General features: G+C 34.6%; 2 protein-coding genes across 2 annotated transcripts; one reads left to right on the top strand and one right to left on the bottom strand.

The window, feature by feature from the left end:
* Positions 1-1,606: 1,606 nt before the first annotated feature.
* On the bottom strand, positions 1,607-9,690 carry LOC145569287 (uncharacterized). Its single transcript, XM_081628649.1, has 11 exons — positions 9,533-9,690; positions 8,839-8,914; positions 8,542-8,649; positions 8,155-8,271; positions 7,427-7,765; positions 5,411-5,733; positions 4,931-5,030; positions 4,787-4,846; positions 3,443-3,529; positions 2,426-2,566; positions 1,607-2,065 (listed from the first exon to the last, which is right to left on the bottom strand). The coding sequence occupies exons 1-11, from the start codon at positions 9,616-9,618 to the stop codon at positions 1,736-1,738; spliced, it is 1,767 nt and encodes a 588-aa protein (XP_081484775.1). The 5' UTR covers positions 9,619-9,690; the 3' UTR covers positions 1,607-1,735.
* A 2,956-nt stretch (positions 9,691-12,646) lies between these two features.
* LOC145566908 (uncharacterized) lies at positions 12,647-14,540 on the top strand. Its single transcript, XM_081626177.1, has 4 exons — positions 12,647-13,095; positions 13,226-13,323; positions 13,508-13,699; positions 13,795-14,540. Exons 1-4 carry the CDS (start codon positions 12,647-12,649, stop codon positions 14,538-14,540), a joined length of 1,485 nt encoding a protein of 494 aa, XP_081482303.1.
* The last annotated feature ends 49 nt before the right edge of the window (positions 14,541-14,589 follow it).

Below are 14,589 nucleotides of genomic sequence, written 5' to 3' on the forward strand. Positions count from 1 at the left end.
TAAATATTATTATACAAGTTCCACTATTTATTTTTCGATCTGTCAATTATAATTTAGCCTTTCTTTAGAGTACTAAAATTTTACTTTAACCTAAAAGTTAATGTAAATAAAAAATAACACGTGTTTAAAAAGCAAATAATGCTACATCTATTTGATGGATAATACAATAAGGGTTAATCCTTAATCCTAAGCTACACAATTGTTTAATTAATTTACGTAGTGATTAACAAGATTTAAAACTTCATTAGCATAAGCAACAGCAACACAATTTTAGTCCATAAAATTACAATTTTATTTAAGTAGAAAATTAATTATACTTGTGTCAAAAAAAAAAATGAAAAAAAGAAAAAAAAAGAAACTTAGTTTTCTTGCTGAGTACTCACTTAATATCTTAGTAGCTTTGTTTAGTGGGAATATTCCTTAACTAACTCCTCCATATTAATCGCTCAAATCATTCCTTAATTTTCTGTCTTCTTCCCCAATCCACGCCCTCTCTAATTTGACTCTTCCTCTTTCCTACAATTTCTCTCTAAGATGTGTTTTTCCTCCTCATTTTTATTTCACACCCCTTACGAAGCATTTAGGGATTCAATTCTTGTAATTTTACTTTAATTGTATTTGTATATCAGGGTTTGTCACACAATATACAATGTTAAGAAAAATATTATTAAGATTATAGATTAAATTAAAATAGATGGATTAATTCACAAATAAACTAAGGGCGATGGTCTTAAAAACATCGTTAAAAATAGCCTTCAGTCATAATTTGAGTGTTGTAGTACGCATGGTCATAAAAATAGACTTTTACACGGTATTTTGGAATGTTAGCAACTATTTTAACAGGCACAAATAATATTCAACTAGTTTTTGGCCCGAACGATGTCCCGGGTCATTGTTTATAAATAAAAAATTATAATAAAATAAAGTGCAATAGAAATGATCAGTTGTTTATTTTTGCTAATATTAGTATACATTAAAATTCATTATTCATTATGTAGCAACCTAAATTTTATGCTTAGTGTTAGATTATTTTTCATTTGTCGTAAAAATTCCTTCAATTAAAGTAAGTAAACATATATGTATTTTTTTAAGAACAAAGTAAACCTATCTTGTGGTTAAAAGAAAAAACCTTTAAAATTACTATGCATTTTAATTACATATTTTAAATACATATAACCTATTAAATTGAAAGAAATGAATTTAACTTTGTAAATCATATTGTTGTTAAAATATGCACATATAAGTTGACAATTAAATTTTAGAATTTATGAACATGAATAACTCATTTAAATTAAAATGCAAATTTATTACGAAGTATCATAAGTTATGTCATTGGCGTACCACATGATTTGTCAAGCCATAATGACACGTGGCGAGATTGGTGACACATGGCAGGATTACAATCCTTGCCATTGAGTTTTAATATATATATTGATATTGATTGATTGATTGATGACAGCCTAAAAACCATCACAACGTTATGACGGCCAGTAAAACGTCTTTGTAAGACACAGTTCGGGTTTTAGGAATAGATTGTAACTCAAAGCATGTGGATTCATGAACTAAAAAGGACCTAGAAAACTCCTGTACAAATTAACAAGGCAGAAGATTAGTTAAAGTCTAGGTTATGCATTCACCTAATACAATTTTTCTGGGAAAATTGATCTTCTAACATGTGATCATGGAACGCACTCGATATGTTCTCATCATACAGACAGTAGAAAATCAAAAGCTATCAAACCCACCAAGGTTTTGTAGCAAGTCCTTCTGAGAATGCATATCTAAATTTAGAGCTGTATGGTAACCACTCTATTACCTGAGATGCTTTCTTGCAGTTCTTAGAATCAAGGCATCGCTGAATTGAGTCTTGAAGCTTCTTATCAACATTCTTGAAAACCCACTTGAGAAGTTCGTCAGTTCCTATGGAAGCTTCTCTTGAATACCTTTCGAGCATCTTTGGCAGAAATACCTTCTTTGATTTCTTTATAATTATGTTGGATACAAGGAATTCCCTCGTTGCCTGTTCTAACTCGTCTTTGACATTGGCTGCTGTGTAGACCTTCAGCTGGATGTCATAGATACGTAACTTTATACATCATGAGTAATAATACATAATTGAAAATTGGAGCAGATTAAACCACATAGGTGATCAGAAAAACAGAAGCAGACTGACAGAGCAAATTATAAATGCAAAAAGTTCCCATGGTTTAGGAACACATTAATTAGAATTATCAAAGCCCAAATGTTTCAGATAAATTTCTTGGTTAACTTTGTCCTAAGCCGCGTGATAGACCTTAATCACCTTATCAATTGTGATCAATGCATTCAAGTCAGTCCCATTTATACGACAGTAAAGATTGTGACGTGTTTACAGTTTATACCACAATAATAGATAATGGAGGTAGTCCAAGAGCAAGAAAGTTACCACAGGATCGGAGTAGGCTCCAGTGCAGAGTGCAAAGCAAACAAGGGATTGTGAATCAGGAAGACTGAGTTTTGAGCTAAGGAGTTGCTTCTCATCTCCAGATTTCTTTCTGAAGGCAGTCGATAGAAAGGTTTCAACCCACTGCACAAACAAATACTACTTAGTGAAGGCATGTTTTTCTTCGACTACTATGCAACTGAATCAAAAAGATTGCATAGATGATGCTGATAAACAATTTAAAAATTGTGAAAATGCAAGAATATCATCCAAGCTAGGAAATTATCCTGCAACAAAATTCAAACACCACATACATCAAGTAATCTTCTAGCTGGTGAATCAGAAGCACAAAAAAAAAAAAAAAAAAAAAAAAAAAAAAAACTCTCAGCAACAACTCTATATATAATCTTTTCGAGTTAAAATTTTAGTTTGATTTCACACCGCTGTTTAATTTCTCCATGTTTCATAAGGAAAAGGAAATGAAGGATGCTCCTGTACAAACTTTTCTACAAGGGAAGGATGCCAGTTTACCATTCTCTCATTCAGATCCCCCCAACGTAATTTGGCAGGCACATATTTATTTTCAAAGGTGTGAGTAAATATCAGTCGAACAGGATAGAGGAGGTGAAATCAATAGATGAAGAGCAGTACATTACTCAATTCCAAAAGAATGTCTCTTTATGTTAGAGGTTGAGTTTAAGAAAATATTGGAAGTTTTGAAAAATTAAACCTACTTTCCTTATGGATATCGGGAAGAGAGAGAAGTGTGTAAATAGGAAGGTTCGAATAAGTACATAAAGCTATACACATACATCTTCATTATTTTTAGGGATAGTAAAGTCAATTAAAGGACGGCCAACAACAAATAATGATTCTTTAACATTATTTTGAGTATTAACAAAATTTTGAAAGCAAATCCATATGGATCAAGTATCAGGACACAAGCAGTTGGCCAGTTACAATCTGGAGACTACAATCCTTAAGCTACAGTAATGATAGAGAATAGCTAGAAGAAATTACCCCACCAACTCGAGGTGTACGCAAGCAGAAGATTGAGTGTTCTATGGCATTTGCAGTGACAACTATGCCACCAATGTTGTAGCCCGCCTGCACTACACAGAGAAGCCTGTCAATTCATCAGGTTGTATGGTGTAAAAATTTGTGAAAAAACAGAATTATTATCGAATCATTAAGCTAAGAGACTAATAGTATCCTTGAGAATAAGAGCTTTAGCAACCCCTTTTATGAATTACATATTTTATTTGAGAAGCCAACCTCTCAGATATAAACACAAACACAATTATTTAAAGGCATTTCTTAAGAATAATGTTGTTTGAAACATTACTAAAGCTATCACTAAGAACATGTAGCTCGAAAATAAAAGAAATTTGGTCAAAGGTAAAGCAAAAACACACAAATGTTTTTGAATCATCAATTTAATCCTGATCCTCACTATTCATGAGCCAGACAAAGCACTATGCAAAACCTTATAACGAGATCATGAATCATGCCTGACAAGGTTCAAAATTAAAATGACTTGTGGTATCATCCACTCCAGGTACAAACATAATAGGCCACCCTTGACCCCTTTACAAGACTAAGGGTCTTGTTTTGTTCACCTTATTTCCACTTATTTTAGGGTTAATAAGTTGAGACAAATTCAATAAGGGTTAATAGGTTTTGATACTCTCTCTGTTCCTAAATACTTGCAACACTTGCCTCTTTTGCCTGTTTCCAAATACTTATTTTGGCATGGGTCTCCACAATTATTTTATTGTTTCTTTTTCCCACTAACCCCAATTGCACTAATTCTTTATTATTTCTCTCTTCCACAACAATTAAAAATAACCCCATAGCCCCCATTAGCTCTACTTGTAGATTAGTTAATTCAATTCAATATACTAACCCGCAAGCTTTCCTAAAACTACACGCAAACACATGAATTGCAAGCATTTAGGAACAGAAGGAGTAGTACAGGTTCTAGAACAATAAGTCTAAATAGTTTTCATCAAGGGTCATCAATAGTTCAATTTACAACTAAAATAAGTAAAATAAGTTATAGTAAGTGAAAATCAAGTGAATAAAATGCATCTCAAACCCAGCTTTTAAGCTGTTTAGTTGGGTTGATCAGAATGTTGCAATTTATTATTTGGATCCCTTTCAAACAGCAGGATCTAAAAGAACCCTTGAAAAGAACCCTTGAAAGGAGGATGGTATTGAGAATTGCAGGAAAAGAAAAAATGTTTCTTTGATATCAAAGTGACTTTATTTGTAAGGGACACATTGCTTAATATGCCAAATAAAATCCCTTGTCATTAAAGCATGACCTGATGCATCAATAAGAACATCATGTAATTGCACTACCTTGTGAAACAGAGCTAGTCTTCTCAGAGAGTTATGGGGGATTCCGTACGCTAAATATGCCTACAAAATACAAGGATCAAAGAGTTACAATGAATATATATAACATGCAAAAATTAAAATACAATTTCATATTGTAATCCATACATGCATTATGAGTGAATTATAGATGTTGATCCAAAATGCAATCTGGGCTTCGACTTCCATTTGGCTCACATTAACCCTTTTAAGTTGCTCAACGAGTTCTCTGCAAGTGGAAATAAAGGTTTGCGTTCAAAATTTACACATACTTTTAGAAGTTTCATGTGTGTAAGATAGAAGTACCAAACATTTACGCCACTGATCAGAGAAAATATATGGTGACTTAGTAAACCTGAAATTTACAAGTATTCATGGATCTAAGATCCAAAACTTTACTTTGAAAAAAATCTCCAGCGCAATGACAGCATATCTATCCTAAGTTCCAATTACCCTTTTGCAAAGCAATTGGATCGTAGACACACACACTTGTAAACAGCACATTACAGTTTTGGGTTTGACCACATGTAAGGAGCCATTGCCACTTTGCCACTAATGAGGGAAATATTCTTTCCAGCCATAAGGGTAATATTTAATAATTAAACCCACCTATAGCTGGTGATTGCATAAGATGCACGAGAAACTTGTTTTTTGTCAGTTGGCATTGAGGATATCTCTAGCATGGATTTCGAAGTATGTTTTTTCTGGCTGCCAAGCTGGGGATTAAAATCACCACAAGACTTTGAGACACCAGATGATTGATGATTCCCTAAATTTTCCGAGCTTGTTGATGCAGCACTGCAAAACCAGCAGTAAACAGCAGCCATACACTTAACCATTTCCTCAGACAATTTGCTAGGGCACTGATGAAGGTAATCCTTCAATGTTCGCACACCAGAATTCTTCACTGTGTCTGATGACTTCCCATGAACCTGAAATGCACAAAAAAGAAATCTAAGTAGAACAAATATCAAAGTCCCAAACTTAGAGGGGACAGAAGGGGGGGGGGGGGGGGGGGGGAAGAGAGTGGTTCAGGCACAGCCTAATAAGAAAAAATTACAGCATGTTGAAGACAGCCAGGTCAGTGGCAGATGAAAGAGCCTCTGACTAATTCAGACATTTAATTCAGCCTTTTGGCAGATGACATCATTACTTCAGGACAGATAATATAAATCTAAGGAACTTCTCATTTCCATACATGAAGGCAGGAAATTCAATGCAACGTGATTAAAATAACAACAAAAACAACCCAAGTGCGTTCTGTTGATGCTGGTCTAAGGCCTAGCTTTCTTTAAGGTTAGGGTCTGTTCAGCAATCTATAAATAAACTTTTGTTTCTGAAAAGCACATTTTCTAGAAAGTGATTCTAGAGAAACATTTATTAGGAACAGAAGTTCTTGGCCACAAAATCAAACAAACAATTGTGAGAAACGGAAATAGTTTTACATTGTTTTACCAATTTTTTACTAATAAGAGTTTTTGCCATGCCTTGTATATTCTAGCTGCTCAACAAAAAAAGAGACAAATACATACAAGGTTACCTAAAGTTACTCATTTTCCCCACCCCTATGATCTGTTTCCTATTTTCTTCACCAACACACTGCTAGAACCTCGTGTCACCTCCCACATTTTCTCCTGCACATTCATCTCAACATACACATCTTTGCTACTCTCAAATTCCTAACTGATCCTTCCTAAATTCCCTGCATCCGACCTATATGAACCCAAAGCACCTATTTCATCACCTGAATTCATCTTTGTAGTTTTCACTTCTTAAAATGGTGTGGTGGCCAAGTTTGAGTATCCCTAATCTATATAACTATATTTGCATGCCTCAGCTCTAATAAGTCTATCCCAGCCCAAGAAGTTAAACACTTGTTTCCGTGGCATTGATATCAAAGCAATCATACGTATACAGACTCCAGTCTCGAGTTCAATTTGCTGGGGTGGAGCGGGGGTAGGGTGGGCCCCTGGGGTAAAATAAACAAATCCGACGTTTTTATCAACATAAATTGTGGGCCATTTTACTAATAGGACAAATTATTATGTATTACTTCGTATTATTCATAGAACTCATATCAAACATTCAAACCTGCCATACCCCCCTCCCTTTCTACATGAATAAAAGTATCCATTTGCAGCTATTATACCATATGAACATCAAGTGACAATATTAATGCATGTTACTTGATGAGAGTTTTTTTTTTAATTTTATTATAATGCATATGTAGATATTGATGTGAAAGTTTTACATCATCAGTCTCATTACATCATTTCAAGCATCTGAAATCTACTTGCTATACAGAGAAGACTATAAATTAAAGAGTTGGCAATTACCATCAAATTTAATTTATGACAATGATTAAGATCTGTGCTACATGATGAGGGGATTGTTACAATGCATATATACCTATTTATGTGAAAGTAATAGGTCATCACATCATTTCAAACATCTAGCATCCACTCACTAATCACTACAAAGAGAAGGAAATCAATTATAATTTTGTTGACCAAGACAAGATTTGATAGGGATTCTAGATAGAATTTTTTTTTTTTAAAATGGTACTAATTCATGATTTCATGACCAAGCGAAGCAAAAAAAAAGTGTCTGGATTCTAGAAAATACCTTGATCTGGATAGAACAGGGCTTCTCATTATGGATGTCTATTTTTCCTACGCATAATGAGCCGTGTTTAATCTTGCCATCTTTCTTTGCAGAAATGTTTTTTAACGAAAGACCTCGCAAAGGGAATTTCTTCGAGGAACAAAATGCGCTTGAAATTATGCTAGGGTGCTTTCTTGGTTTATTTTTAGTATGAACAGGAGAACTCATGCTAGAGGTTTGCACAGAAGATGGCTGACTGGCACACTGCTCAAAGATGTTCCTGTAAAGAGTAAGAACATGCTGCTCTCTATTGGAAACCTCTTCTTCAAGTAACTCAATCTCGGCAATCAGCTCCTTTGCCTGATGAAACTCAGAGAAGTGAAAAAACAGTAGTTCCCAATATTAAGACACCCAAAAGACAAAAATAACCATTAACTTGCACCTTCTACTTTCTTAATCAAAAATATTCCACAAAGTACAAGTAAGCAAAAGGATTCAAGCTCCTAAGTCAACTATGCCACAAGTGGATCAACTGATCAAGGCATAGTTTTATTGAGGACCCTAACGCAATTAATTACTCACAAATTCATGTTAGTTAAATTCCTATATTATAAGATCTATATTGTTCATCTGTATTTATATTTGTTCCAAGTTTCCTCAATGATCAAAGCTAATATGATTTCAAACATTTCCACAAGTGGGAGTCATTAAGCATCAGTAGGTTTAAAATATTAGAGGCTTTGTTTTACCTGAGAGGCAAAATGCCTATGACCTGGCGACAAAGCACTAGAGGCCCGACCAATTGCTTTCTCCAGCATAATGCGCATAGACTTCTCTTGCTGCAAACGTGATTGTAGTAAATATACCTGCAATTAGCATTACACCATGCATAATTATGTTAAGCACATTATATAACAACCCTGTAACAAGTTGAGATTCCTATTTCATAAGCAACATTGTCCCAAGTTTAAGTGGTCCTTGCCCAATCTGCACTTGTAAACTCAAATACTTCATAACAAGAAACAAGAATACCTACTTGCTAAGACATCTATCCCTTTCTCCTTAAAGTGAGATTAGATATTCTTTCAAAATTAGGATTATTTAGTTAAATTCATTCATTCAACAAACAAACTTACATCCTTTTCCAGAGAGGCACGGTGATTTGATGAGCTTGTACTTGAATCAATGGATCGCCCATTACGAGGGGTTTCAGAGCCAAAAGTCCTTGTTGAAAACGGTGAGTCCTATGAACAACAAGGACCCCAAAAAAACACGTAATTCGTCAAAGCAAACCATACTCATCATCTAAAAACAAATAAGCAGACAACAAGATTCAAAGCTATATAATTTTGTAACAATTTTAACATCTTATAGCCCGACCACCATACAGTGAAGCTGAATTAAAAACTAATAAGGAGAATATGTGGTCTTACAAGTGATAAATCATGGTTGCACTCAGTAGAATAAGGAACTCCAAATCTTGATATATCAGCTTTCTTGTCTGAAGCACTGAAGTGAGAAAAAATGGAGACATTAAGGCAGCAATATAAACACCCCAATATGGTATACTACTCTACTCATACATCAATTTGTTCTCATTTGGAGTACTAATACTAAATAGCATCCAAATTAGCACCATATAAATCACATAGTAACACAAATTTTTCCATGCTAAATTGAAAAAAGCATCCATCAAGTTACTGCATTGCAGGATTACCATTTATAATAACTTCAAAGCTTTGACTTTACCAAGATCTAAGACCAATTCACAACCAATGATAAGCGGAACAAAGTCCAAAAATTTTAACGTTAAGCATGAAAAATTATCTCAGCAGCTATAAAGTGCCAAACCAATTAACCATATACTAGTAAGTAGAAACTGGCACAAAGCTACAAAACACCAACAAAAATATAGACTAAAGTCCTGGTCCATGAATATATGCATAAGTGCATAACTAATTAAGTACAAATGTACCATATAGTAATTCAACAACCCAACTGAACAATATAAACAAATAAGCCAAATTAACTTGATTTTATCAGTTAAAACAATTTTAAAAAAATATTTAAAACAACCCAGGAAAATTAACAATAAATTAGTGGGCTTATAATAAGCAATGTTGTCACCTCCTTGAACGCCTATGATGAATTGAAACCCCATTCTCTCTCCTCCCACCAACACATTCATCTTTATCTATGCTCAAACCCTCCATTAAAAACCTCAAAAGATTGAATTTTTTTTCCTGGGTTTCTCTTAACAGTCAAAATTGTACCAAAAAACCCCCTAATTTCCAATTCCCAACAACTGAAAAGTGGTAAAATAGGTGAATAAATTGAAACCAATTCACTGTTCTCCAACTAACAAAATTGAAGAAGAGTTAGTGTAGTAAATGTTGAAGGACAACTGATAAAGACTACTCAATCAACTTTCACATTAAATATAAAAAAGTTGGAGGTAAAAATTTGAAATTGAAATTAATTAAATTTATTTATTTATCATGGTGATGATTTAGAGTTGAGAACCCAGTAAATAGATAACACGAATTACCTTAAAAAAGTGGGACAAAAGAGCAAAATTTGAAGAAAACAGAAGTGCAGATAAATTGAAGGAATTGGGGTAAGTTGTGTGAAGTTGGAAGCATTAAATGCGAGAGAAATTGAAGAAGCATTTAATTTTCTCACCTGCAACTGCGTGTGAAATATTTTTGAGGATTTCTCTTTGAAAACGGAAATTTGAACAAAGTATGATAATGATGATTGATGATAATTCTTTTTTTTTTTTTTTTTTGGAGTGTGGGCAAAATCAGCAGAAATCACCGGTCACTCTGGTGAAACTTTAAACCATGTATGGTTTAAGCATGAAAATGTCATTAAATTCAAGTCGGTTTTGAATTTGCCTCATTTTCTTTTTTTAGTTAGTCCGTATTAGTTTCAAGACTGTAAGTGCTTCGGAGTAGTAGAGTAGAGTGTCAAGACTATCAATAACTCAACAAAGTTCATACAATTCTAAAAAACCGAAAGTTGAGATATGAAACAAACATTAAGGGACAAATGGAGTATATGGGAGATTGGTACATTTTGTGAAACACTTGGAGGGGGGAATTGAACCTGGGGATTGACAGGGCGAATCGAATCCTTAACCCTTGTATGTAAACGATGAAATCAAACACCTTAATTAGCTTGAATTGCACTCTATAACACTAGGCCTTGGCGAATATCTAAATTGTAATTTTTTTTTTAACATATTGACATGAACCATTTTGATTATAGTAAATAATCTATTCAATTATATCTATAATAATATATAAAGTGAAAGGGGTTTTTTGGTGATAAATTTTACTTTCCCAAAATACTCCTCTCATCTTTTATTTTATTTTTAAAAAAATTACTATCTTTACATAAAAAATGTAACTACCATCTAAAAAAACTACCCTCTTAGTTCAAAAAAAAAAAAAAAAAAAAACTTCCATCTTTTCTTTTTTAATTTTTTTTAAGGAAAGTCAAATTTTATTATTTAGCCTACATGACATCATCAACATATTTTTATTTTATTATTTTTTTATCAACAATTTTTAAATCTACTTTTTTTTTTATTAGGATAATTAAAGAGCTACTATTATGGGGAAGAAAAAAAAAAAATCGAGCTTGATAAATTATTTATATTGCACACGCACACACGTATTGTGTGCGTCTCTTAGCTTGTACTCATATAAAGCTTAAATAACTATATTACTATTAGTTATCTATACTTCTTTCCTTAAGTGTTCATTATTCTTTTCTAGGAAGATTACAAATGCTAGAAAAGCATACTTAGCTAATCATAATAACATGACCCCAAAATCGTGTCTTGGTTGCTACCTAGGTGCCTACTTCGGCTCTCATCACTAGAAAAAAAGCTAATTACATTCACGTACCGTTTAAGAAACACTTGTGAAAAAATGAGAAACAAATACAAAATTTGGGGGGCAAAGTTCCTATCTAAGACTCTTTTAAAAAAAAAAAAAAAAAAAAAAAAAAAAAAAAGCCCTATCTAAGACATGTCAACATAATTCAAAGCAATATGGAAGCCTTTTGTGTTGGTTCAAAGCAAGGTTCCTGTTTAAGATATGCTAACAATAAAATGCTGTTGTTAATTTGTTATGTTAGTATGTTACTAATGTCTTGCTGAGGGGATAGCCAGATAGTGGACTTACAAAAAAGGAGAACTAGTGTAGTTGGTAGGCGTTTACAAGTGAATAGTGGTCTCTTGTCAAAAAAAAAAAAAAAAAGGTGAATAGTGGGACCAATTATATAGATACAACATAACAAATATAGGAAAAAAAAAATGAATGTATTTTTTTTATTTTATTATTATTTTTTTTTGTAAATAAATAGAGAGTAATTTAAATTACCATATTATTTTAACTAAATTATTTAATAAGCACAAATATATAATGAAGTCTTTGAAGATAATCATCATTTAACTAAATTATTTATTTCAACATCACAACCTTATTAGCAAAAGCTTACATGAGCAACATAACCATCACATCATATTATATTGCATCTGAAAAATTCTAAACTACATAAATTTAATTCAAATTAGTGATTTGGACATAACATTTCTTAATTCCCTAACAGAAAATTAATGGGGTAGCATATGGTACGGTGGATCTCAAATTTATAATTGCCAAAATAGTGAGTCTAATTTTTGGGAGAAAAAATGATAGGTGAAATTTTTTGAATAGGATCTAATCATGTTGCAGCATATATATTTAATCAAAGTCTGATAAATGTTTGAATTGAATTCATATACGGAGTATATGATTTATTTAAATTCAATCAATAATAATATTCTTACAACTCCAGCTGGTCATGCTTCATATATGGACACTATGTATGACACCATTCTTTTACGACGTATATGATATTCATGGATTACCCTAGCCTCTCATAATTAAGAATTAAGACCCCACATCCAACGTTTTACTAAAAAATTTTACCAGTACCATAACATCATATCCTTGTAGTTGGTGAGGGTCGAGCCCGAGACAAGCCCTTGTCGATGGGAATAGCTAATGATGCTACCATCTCATAATACTATGAACAACAAATTAACAAGATCCTAACTGTCTTCGATCTCTTATTCGGGCTTTTTACTCTGATCTGTATACTCCTGTGTCTCTGTCAGGAACTGCTTCTCCTTTCTCCTGGGACAATCTTGACCTTCCGCCGTTGTCTTCGTCTTAAAAGGATTTGTTAATGGCTCCTTTCTCGACTGTTGAGATCAAGTCAGCGATGTTTCATATTGCAAATGACAAATCCCCTGGGCCTGATGGCTTTACCTCGGCGTTTTTCAAGACTCACAGGGAGGACATAGGACACTTTGTGATTTCGGCGGTGCAGTACTTTTTTGCTCATGGGTATATGTTGAAGGATTGGAATAGAACTTTCTTGGTTCTTCTTCCTAAGATTTCTCAGCCGGAGTTGGTGTCTCAGTTTCGCCCGATTGGGTTATGCAATGTTCTATATAAATGCATCGCCAAATGCATTACTAGCAGACTTCGGGAGGTCCTTCCTTCTCTTATTTCCGGATTTCAAAATGCTTTTGTTCTGGGTCGCCTGATTTCTGATAACGCTCTAGCAGCTCATGAGCTTCTCTCTTTTATGAATGTTTCTAAGGCTAGGAAACGTTTTTATGCTGCTCCGAAGTTAGACATGAATAAAGCATATGACAAAGTGTGTTGGGATTTTTTGACTCAGCCGTTACGAGCTTTTGGTTTCCCCCCCCTTATTGGGTTCATATTATTGAGCAATGTGTTACAACTGTCTCTTACCAAGTTCTGGTAAATGGGAGTCTTACTCTTTCCTTTCGTTCGCATTGTGGCCTTCGGCAAGGAGACCCCCTTTCGCGATATCTGTTTGTGCTATGTATGGAGGTGTTGTCAGCCTCTCTCCGTCGGGCAGAGCAACATTCTTTATTTTATGGCCTTCGAGTTTCTAGGGGCGCTTCTTCGGTTTCCCACCTCTTTTTTGCGGATGACTCACTGTTGTTTTTCCAGGTTTCTCCGTAAGCTTGTGATAATGTTCTGGCCATCCTTTCTACTTTCTGTTCTGCTTCAGGCCAGATGATTAATCTTCAGAAGTCATTTGTCAAGTGTAGCTCGAATACTCCCCCTGATTACCGGGATTTTCTTTCATGTAGTCTTCAGCTTCAGTCGAAGGATTCACTTGGAACTTATTTGGGTATGCCTATTGACCTGGGACGAAGTAAGGTTTCAGAGTTCAAGTTTCTGATTAATAAGGTTGCTAACCGTTTGTCCACCTTTGCTTCTTTGCGGTTGTCGGCGGCTGCAAAATTGGTTATTATAAATTCAGTATTGTGGCTTCCTTTAATCACATTTTGTTAGTTTTCAAAATTCCGTCTTCAGTTGCTTCCCAACTTGACAGTATGTTAGCCAGCTTTTGGTGGAGATCTTCTAACGCTTCGAAGGGCTTGGCCTTGCGCTCAGCTTCTCTCTTGCATTTGCCAAAAGGCTTGGGGGGGCTGGGTTTACACAATGTTGCCTGCTTTAATACATACCTTCTTGCTAGTACTGGGTGGAGGATGATTTGTAATCCTCAGTTATTAGTTTCTAAACTCATGTTTTCTAAGTATCCCTCTCTTGTTGTAGCTCCAGGGGTTCGAGTTTCTCGGCCTTCTTGGGGTTGTAGGGGTTTACAGATGGCGATGTCAGCAATTGTTTTTGGTGTTCGGTGGAAGGTAGGTAGTGGCACAAGTGTCCGCATTATAGAGGACGATTGGGCTCCTGGTGGTCCGGTTTCGTTTAAATCTGGTTTATCTCAGTCGGAACTTCCGACTCATGTTTCTGACATTATAGATCCGCGTTCTAATGCGTGGGATCCCTCGAGGGTCCATCGGTTTTTTGATTCTCCAACGGCTTCTCGGATTCTCAGTCTGGATCGTCCACTGGAGCTAATGGACGATTTTGTGTATTGGAAGTTTACTAAGGATGGTTCTTTCTCTGTGAAGTCTGCTTATGCTCTATTGCTCATGCAAGCCTCCAGTTCTCTTTCTAGGGGGTCGATTCCCTCTTCCTGGTGGGGGAAATTCCGGTGTCTCCCTCTTCTTCCTAAATGGAAGACCTTCGGCTGAAAAGTTATTCATTCTGGTCTTCCGGTGGCAGCTGTCCTGGCTGTTCGTG

This window comes from Chenopodium album, chromosome 11, assembly GCF_948465745.1.
Source record: "Chenopodium album chromosome 11, dcCheAlbu1.1, whole genome shotgun sequence".
Taxonomy (NCBI): Eukaryota; Viridiplantae; Streptophyta; class Magnoliopsida; order Caryophyllales; family Amaranthaceae; genus Chenopodium; species Chenopodium album.

Coding starts and splice junctions, on each gene's coding strand:
- LOC145566908 (XM_081626177.1), top strand. CDS start 12,647: ATGGCTCCTTTCTCGACTGTTGAGATCAAGTCAGCGATGTTTCATATT. Junction 13,096..13,225: donor CGTTTTTATGCTGCTCCGAA/GTTAGACATGAA, acceptor TCTCTTACCAAG/TTCTGGTAAATGGGAGTCTT. Junction 13,700..13,794: donor GATTAATAAGGTTGCTAACC/GTTTGTCCACCT, acceptor ACATTTTGTTAG/TTTTCAAAATTCCGTCTTCA.
- LOC145569287 (XM_081628649.1), bottom strand. CDS start 9,618: ATGGAGGGTTTGAGCATAGATAAAGATGAATGTGTTGGTGGGAGGAGA. Junction 7,766..8,154: donor ATAGGCATTTTGCCTCTCAG/GTAAAACAAAGC, acceptor GAGTTTCATCAG/GCAAAGGAGCTGATTGCCGA. Junction 5,031..5,410: donor TATGCAATCACCAGCTATAG/GTGGGTTTAATT, acceptor TTCCACTTGCAG/AGAACTCGTTGAGCAACTTA.